The 9,160-nt window shown below is 38.7% G+C and overlaps 1 protein-coding gene across 1 annotated transcript; it reads right to left on the bottom strand.

The window, feature by feature from the left end:
• Positions 1–8,021: 8,021 nt before the first annotated feature.
• LOC114322807 (uncharacterized) lies at positions 8,022–8,645 on the bottom strand. Its single transcript, XM_028270228.2, has one exon. It carries the CDS (start codon positions 8,643–8,645, stop codon positions 8,022–8,024), a length of 624 nt encoding a protein of 207 aa, XP_028126029.2.
• Positions 8,646–9,160: the final 515 nt, after the last annotated feature.

Below are 9,160 nucleotides of genomic sequence, written 5' to 3' on the forward strand. Positions count from 1 at the left end.
CACCTTAGGATGGATAGAGAGAAGGGAGAGAGTGTTTGAGTGTAAGAGTCCTTACAGAGATGTTCGTGTGTCGCGTATGGGGGGCGCAGACATGCTTATATACCTTCTGCGCCCCATATCCACTCCCAGTCATCTCCTGACACGTGGCTCTGCTATCCCATCTGTCAGCACAAACCTTGCTGAACATCACCTAATCCCATCTGCCTGTCATCACAGCTGGAGCTCGGCAGCCGAGCTGCCCTATGCGTTGCTGCGTCGTGCCGTGCTTCATACCCAAGCGCTTCCCTGGCAAACTCCAAGGGGGGACCGGGCTAGGCGGCATCTCGGCAAAGCCTAGCCTGAAGCACCCCGTGGTCAGCTTTCACGTCGGTCAAACGTTAACCTCGGCCGACCGCGCCATTCCGGGCGCCGGTCACTCGGCTTGTCTGGCTTCGGCTAATCTCGGACCGAGCATCCTGGTCCGACCGAGCTGCTTCTTTACGGTCTGGGGCGGGACGCACTCGGACCAAGTTCTGCCCGGCCCAAGTTCTGGCAGCCTTTCTCTGGGCGAACGATCGATCATCTCGGCCCAATGCACTGTTGGGCTCTCAACCTGCTCGGTCGATACCTCGGCCCAACTCCAGATCATAAATCACCCTCTCAGGACCTATTAGTCCAACAAAAAACCTTCGGGACTAAATGGGTTAACATTCCCAAATTTGAGATTTATTGGTGTTTTTCCCTTTTATTAAGCTGAAAAGTTTGTTTTATTTTTTATAACTATTTTAACCAAAGAAACCTGAAAACCAACTTTCCAAATAGAGGCTAAATAATTTAACCAATTTTTTATGAGTGGTACTGGATTGTAATAGTGATTATGGACGGGAGAAAGAAGAATGAGCGTAGTCCTGAGTTGTAAAAGAATGAGCTAGAAAAAAAGGATTAAGAGATGGCAGTGGATTAGAAGAGAAAATTTAAAATATTTATAGTGTGGATTGTTTAAATATATAATTTTATGTTTGGAGAAATTTATTTTTATTCCTTAAAGATTAAATTCAAATATTAATTTCCACTTTTATAGGATCTTTGGGTTCATAAAGAAAAAGAGAAGATTAAATCGTTCATAAAATCACATTTTAGAATTTATTGATGTTTCACTCATAATAAAAAGTAAAAAAATGATTAAATTATCAAAATTGCTTTTTATTTGTTAGTTGATACAAACTAACACAAATGAATGGTTACAGTTAATATCATTTTAAAAGTTTATAAATCAAAACAATTAAAAAGGTTGGAGTTTTGATTCATTACTGATGTTAAACCTTGGAATTTAATTTTTAAATTTTATATAATTTCTTCAAAACTTTATCATTCTCTCATTTTTAAATATAAAAAATGTTTATCAAAAAGGTCTTTTTTTTTTTTTTTAAGAATATCATTAGAACATTATTCTCGTGGTAAATTTTATATAATAATTTTGTTTGTAGATAATTTTTCAATTTAAGAAAAATTATATTTTTTTTATAACACGTGCTTTAAGAATATTAGTTAACAAAATTTTAAAAACATTTTTTTGTACAACACGTATTTATAAGGTCATTAGTTAACGAAAATTTGATAAAACAATTTTAAATACCTAAACAAGTACCGTAGTAAACTAGTTACCAAATTTTTTTTCTTTAGGTATTTTGGCAACTTCTTACTATTAATACATTTACAAAAAAAAATTATTTGAAAATAATAATTTATTTTTCAATGACTTCAAGGGGAAAAAACCAATAAATTCCAACTTTGTACAGTTTGAACAATATGGTCCTGCATTTGTTTTGAAAGATTGAAGAACGGCACGCGATCGAGATAATGTTGTTTGGAAGGGGCAGATAAGGGGTTTGATGATGTTGCATTGACCAAAATGCCCCAAAGCGTACTATAGGCTTTTTCTTCTTTTTCCTCCATTGCGAACAATGCGGGAGGTGAAAAGTTGGAACGACAACGTTTCAGTAGAGGATGTTTTGTTGTTGATGTTCATTCATGTTTAAATTTGGGCGTCAGATTTGGCAACGTTGCCTTTATTCAAGTTCATTCCCATAAATAACATTATAGAACTCAATCAAAACCCTAACTTTTGAAAAATCCTTCCTACAAACGCTGCATTTGCGAAACAGTGTGGGCAGTGGTGTTTTTTAGCTTGCGATTAACGTTGTTGGCAAAACACTAGAAACGTTAGACCAGGCTATCGGAGGCGTCATTGACCGTGTGGTGGCCACGAGTATGAGTCATTTTCGACTTTACGTTGAACATTTGTGGAAAAATAGTATTGGAAATTCAATGTTGTTGAAATGGTGTTTGTTGTGGACATTAGGTGGTGTTGTGAACATTGTTCCCATTTGTAATGTTATACGTGTGTAAAGAGTTGTGGACGCATAGTGTTTTAGTTAGTGTTTTAGTTAATGTTTGTGTTATTAGTTAGGATGGGGGTATTAGTGATTGAGAATGTGATGTTGTGCACATATGTAAATAAGTATACGCTTTGTTAACATTTTTGATTTTTTGAGTGTTGGGTGAATATGTTTTAATGTTAGTATTGTTGGGGGCCAGAGGGCGGATGTATGCTTGCAAATTTTGCAGGGGTGTGGTGATACAAGGTTGTAATGGCATGTGATGGCCTAGGGTTCTGGGGCTTTGTGAATGTTAAATTGTGCAGTAGTTGTGTTGCACAAAATAGTGTTGTCGTAAATTTATGTTGTGTGCAATAAGTGATCGACAAAATGTAATTTGTGAAGTTGTATGTGAAACTGTTGCGTTAATGTTAATCATTTGAGAAATTAATTGTTTCTGTCCATAAATTTGGTTGGTTTATTGTTTTGTATGTCCATGATTTACTTGTGCACACGCGTCGACATGTTGGGGTGCAGTTGGGTCATGCAAGTTTCGAAATGTTGAGTCTGCGTTGTGGGAGTACGTTGTGTTTTGGGGGGAATGTTATGGGATGTAGGCGCCTGATGTGTCGTATCTTTGTTTGCCATTATGTTATGTAGATTAGTTGGATTAATTATGTTGTGCAGTGTGTTAAGAAAATCCGAATGATGGATTGTTTTTTTTTTTTTGGTAAATGAAGTTCGTTTGAATGTGGTGTTGTGATTGATGTGGCAGGTAACGCAGGACGGGAAGGTTCGCCACACCGGTGTGGGTGGTGCGCACGGCGTTCACCGTTGTTGGTGCAAACATCAACTAGAATGGCACCAAGAAGACAAGCACAACTGACATTTAAGAAGAAGAAGATGAGTGTCGTCCATAGGAGGAAAAATAAAGTCAATACATCTAAGCTTATGTATCGGTTGAATGTTGTGGGTGTGATTGAACCTGTTCTAGAGTTAGAGTTCATTGCGAGACATATTCGATAATTGCAGAAGACACCATTTTGGCTGATGATAGAAACAATCCGTGTACATAAACTCAATCTGAAGGCATTTAAAAAATGTGATACAACGGTGTGTTATGTAATCTAGACATACAATCCTGTAAATGAGAAATTATACGTTGGGGGAGTTGGTCTACCGGTACGAAACAACGACATTCGATTACTATTACGGATTCAATATGGGAAGGAGACGGTGGATTTTTCGTCGAGTGTGAAGGCGCCATATGATTTTATTCAACGTCGTTGCCCCAATGTCAGCCAGATTTCTTCAAAAGTGATAAAAGATTTATTACTAGAAGCAGAGCATGGCAAGGCTGAATGAGATGAGAAGATGTTACAAAATTGTTTTGTCTATAAATATGTGCGAAGCTATTTTTTGCTAACACGGGTGAGTCCATTAGTTGTTCATTTGTCCGTGTAATTGACAAGCTGGAGACGTTGCGTTCGTACGACTGGGTAGCAGCAATACGTAATGCGTTGGTTGGTTCGTTGAATGAGTTGCACAACAAACTAGAAAAGGTTACCGGATGTGTTGTGGAATTGCTAGTACGACATTGCGAAACTCTATTCTTTTAATGTTTTACGTGCATACGCTATATAGTTATTGATTGTTTTGTGTAACTGCATGTATTTGTGTTTGATGGTTGTAGTTTCTCATTTGCAAACACATAACTTTACTGGAACTAGAGCGGCGTAATGTGTTGCCACAGTTTTGCAGATGGAACTTCGCAACTTTAGCTGTCAAGCTTAAATCCACTAATTTAGCAGCGGAGGGTTGCATTGAGGTATGAAAGATTGGATTACTATGCTTAGTCCATACGTATTTCATTAAATGTTGTTGTGACGTGTGGGGTCTGTTACAGGTGAATTGTGGGAAACTTGCTGCAACGGCCATGGAACGCTATTTTGTTAAGTCGATGATGGCCATAGATACGACAAACAAAGATGAGACAGTAATATTGGAGGTTGATCCACTAAGTTTGTGGCCTAGTGGCGGGGCTGATGTGCGTATTGAAGGGGGGAATGATGTAAAACCAAGTTTTGACTGTTGGCAGCCTGATTCGCCATTTAGAGGGAATGTTGAATTAAAATTGGATAACGTGCCGAACGGTACACCAGTTAACAGCTCGGATGTTAAATGGAGTGGATTGCCTGATTATGAGATGAAGGAGTCTGATGAAACACTAGCAGCAGGGGAAACGTGGCCAGTATTGTTGCCGAACCTTCTGCACTTGTCAAGCACACCTGCTGGTAACGCAATTTGCAATGACAGAAATGGAGCCAACGAGTAACTCAGCATAGCATTGTGTCGAACTGAAAAGCTGGAAAACGAATTGAGAGGCAAGTTTGAACTTGTCCGTAAGTTGGAGGGTAAGATGGAGTTAATGGAAAGGATTCTTGGTGCGCAGGCTATAAATCTTTTAATTAGGTTCGAAAGTGCTATAGTTGCCAAGGACGCTAAAATCGCATGTCTGAACACAGTGGTAGGTCAATAGAAATAAACAATTAGAAATTTGGAAGATCAAGTTGACAATCGTGAGGTGCATCAAGTCACACAGTCAGTTAGGAAGGATGTATCAAACGAACATGGTGCAGTCGTGGAAGAGGTGGATGTTATGGACGGTGTTGATGTGAGGAGTGTTGTTGGATGTGGATTTGGTGTATCATCGGGTAAAACAGAACACCTCACTGTTACGCATCCGGTATTGGGCGAAGATGGTGGTGTTTTGACTGTATAGTAAGTGGAGGTAGTGAGGCAAGAGTGTAATGCAGAGCTGAACCAATGATTACATCGTTGGTGAAACGAGTGAAGAACAAGCCGAGGTGGGAATTCAAACTATATGATTATGAGTACATCAGGATTTTCCGGTGTAACAAACAGAATGCAAGGCCGTCGATTAGTAAGGGTATTGAAGCTAGAGTAATATACAACATAGACGATGTGGACATGGAACGGAAGACATGGAATGGGTTTGGTATGAACAGAAAACATAAAGTTTGAAATTTGTTGAGCGATGACGAAAGGAAATTGGTCGAAAATGCATACGGCTTGGACAGTGATAGGTGAGTTATGGTGTTTGGTTTTTTGTAATGTATGATTGGTAATGTGTTAGAACTGTCGTACTGTAGCAATAAAAGTAATGGTGATCACTTGTTTGTAGCAGTGTAATTTGGGACGATGTAGAGAATGGAATCCAAGTTCTTTTTCCAGACATTCGAGATTTGGTCAAACAAGGTTCAATATACGGGAACATAAGTTTGTTTTGGAATCAAAGTTTTACATTATGGGTTAGTTGAGTAGGTTGATGTTGTAGGTCATTTGATGTTATAGTTTCAAATGGTGAACTTAACTATTTATGATAAATGGTATGGTGCAGGTGATCGACGGGTATCGTTGTGTGATGATGGATATGCAGAAGGAGTTGGTAGTAGAAGGCAAGACATGAGACACATCGTACATGTACAGTATCGTATGTTCGGTATGTCGAACTGTCTCTGTAACATACTCACATCCCATTAGACAACCCCCAGTCACAGTTGAAGTATGTAATTTGAACTCACATTTTAGCATGGTTTGTAGGACATGATGCGCAATCCTAGTGCAATTTCGAGGACAAAATATTTGAATGTGCACATCGAAGCTGCTAAAGGACACAGACACATACATTACCCAATATATCATGCGAAGCATTGGACTATGATGGTGCACGACGTGGAGGCCAGAACGTGGAAGCATTACAATTCTTTGAAACAGAGACGAGGCGTGCAAGATGAACATTATAATAAGGTGTTAAAAGTGGTAAGTAGTATTTGAATGTAATTAGTATTTTGTGGATGTTGTTGGTATTGGATTAGTAATGTTTTATGCATTGTTGGTAACGTTATGTTAGGAAATGATACGTAATAACTTGTTAAGTGGTTGTGATGTGATGTTGATAGAAACAGTGGGTGGTTGACCACCACAATAGGTTTGTCAGCCCGAGGGTGGTAGATGATAGTGCTAAAAATGGAATATTTTGATGGACCGCTGGTAGTAGCATTGGATTGTTCATAGTAGGGTTCGGACTTGTAAGATTTGTGGATGCCATTTATGATTTACTAATTTTTATGTTTAGTATGACTTGTGTTGGACTGCCTTAAATTATGCGCGTTGACAATTATTTTGCAGTACAGGTCGGACTGTGCGATTATAGTTTGTTTCATCAAAATGTTCAGGGCATTCAAGTTGACGCTTTGATGGACGGACTAACCCCGAATGCAATGCACGCAATGATGGTGAGGACGTTCATCAATGACCCAACAAAAGGGTTGCGTGCACGAATCAAGTAATGTGTTTGGCTCTACCCAGGACTCAGTATTTTAGTGTTAGTGGTGACACTTATTATGATTTATGTTTGAATGGTAATAGTAGCCAGATGTTTGGTTGTTGATTTGTTTAGGCAGTTTTTTGAGTGGTGAACGATTGAGATTATTTTTTGCTAGTATTGTTTTGGAGATGGATACGTTATTTTGCTTGAACAGTGTTTTGAAGTTCGGTCAATACTTGGGAACGGTATTTTATTAATTATAAGGTGTAATGTCGTTATGAAATGATGTCAGTTTGCGTATTCGTTGTGTCAAGATTCTTAGGTGAATTGTATGAATATTGTTTGGGTAGAACAGCCATACATGGCCAGCATAACCCATTGGTTTGGTTGCATGTTTCCCTAATTTGGTTAAACATTTTTCCCCAACGGAAAGTGAAGTTTAGTTGTTATATTTCACGTCCAACCCAACACTCCATTATGTGCTAAACACATCATAAGGTAATGTGAGCAGGAAAACACCGGACGGTAAGCGTTAGTATCCGTTGGTGTCACACCTATTGGGAAAAAACAATGCTGGTATGTAGTTTGATTGACTTAAATTTGTGACCGGAAGTCGAATGTGTGTCGAAACCCAAAGTTGGTTTATCTTAAAAATGTACAAAATCTCACAATACTTGCACCAGAAAATGCAATTAGTACACTGCAAACTTAATAAAATAGTTAGTAAGGTATGGACATGGTAAGTTGATAGGCAAATGGAAACCATTTGGGAGAAAAAATTTATGTATATAGTGTGTACGGTGCAAATTGTGAAATAAAGCAAGAGTATTGGAATTTTGAAGTAACATATATGATGTAATTACATGTACACAAATGTGCAAATAATCAGAAAGTAAGGTCTATGAATTAACTATGATAATTTGTCAGTGAAATAGAACCACCATACATGTCCACCATCCTACATTGGTTTGGTGGATGTTTTCATAATGTTATAAAACATTTTGTCGTGACATGCAAAACCAAGTGTCGTACAAAAAACAAATGGATAACATTCACGTTAAGAATGTGGTAAATTGTACGGTACGAACATGATAAGCTGATACACACACCAAAAAAAAAAATGGGAAACCCACATTTATTTTATAGCGCCGACGTTGCAAATTGGGAAATAACGCAAATGTAATGTAATTGTGAATTAACGTATACGATTTAATAACATGAACATAAATTTGAACGCAAATGAAAAATAAAGGGATGTGAATTAGCTACGATAGTTTGGCAGCGAAGTAGAACCGCCATACATGTCCACCACGCTACATTGGTTCCTCACATGTTTTCCTATTATGATGACCCATTTTACCGCAACGGCCGTATCGAATCCGTTGAACCACCTCACCTTTGGACAACACCCATTTCTGTTTGGACCTTCTAGGTGGGCGTTTAAAAATAGGTGGTGCGATGAGATAATCCATTGTTGCCAAATTTGGTTTCCTTATTGTAGGAATTGGGTGATTAGCCCCAGAATACGCCGCCCTAAACTCGTGCACATAGTAAAATGAATCAATGAAGTCATATATGTTCTTACTACTATTTTGGAAAGCTATAGCCGCATATGAGCATGGGAATCCACTTAATTGCCACTGGAAACATGAACACGTACATGCCCCAAAATCGACCAACACCGATAGGTGTGAACGAACCTCAAACACATTGTCCTTGAACTGACGAATAATCCACGACCTACTGTCATTGTACGCCGATTCCAAAACCTTTGCCATCTTCAGGCAAAGCTCCCCGACCCAAACACTGGATTTAACTTTACGTTTAGACCTCTGCTCCATGATTTGGCCCTTAATCGCATCCACCAACTGAGTAATGGGTAGATACCGAGCTTTCTGAACACAGTTGTTGAGTGATTCGGTAGCATTGGAGCACATCTCACCATATCTCCGGCCCTTGGCAAAATGTAGAAAAATGCTATTGGTGTACGAAGACAATATTCAATGAAAAAATTTGTGCAAGGGGTCGTTACGAAACATTACTTGAAATGTGCATTTGACCAATGTTGTGGATGCAAATCTTTTAAAAATTACCAACAATAGTTGGGTTACATTGTTTCAATAGCTCAATGTTGTGGTTGAATGAAACCACTACAGGTGCATAGGTACATTCTCGTAACTTGCGTGTAAGCCCGAGTTTTCGTTCAGCGTTTACGTATTTCATACGATCTCTCAAGTTCATTTGAAGATGTAACAAACAGAATGCGTAGTGTGCTGTCGGGAAGACAATAGGCATCGTGTGGAGTAAACCGGCATTGCAATCAGACACAAATGTCAACGTCTTACTACCATCTATAACTTTGACTAATTGACGCAAAAACCACTCCCAATTAGATGCATTCTCGGCATCAACAACAGCAAAGGCAGCTGGGAATAATCCTGTGAATTAACAT

The sequence above is a fragment of the Camellia sinensis genome, chromosome 2, assembly GCF_055761805.1.
Source record: "Camellia sinensis isolate YWXY chromosome 2, ASM5576180v1, whole genome shotgun sequence".
In the NCBI taxonomy this organism is placed as follows: Eukaryota; Viridiplantae; Streptophyta; class Magnoliopsida; order Ericales; family Theaceae; genus Camellia; species Camellia sinensis.

Coding starts and splice junctions, on each gene's coding strand:
- LOC114322807 (XM_028270228.2), bottom strand. CDS start 8,645: ATGTGCTCCAATGCTACCGAATCACTCAACAACTGTGTTCAGAAAGCT.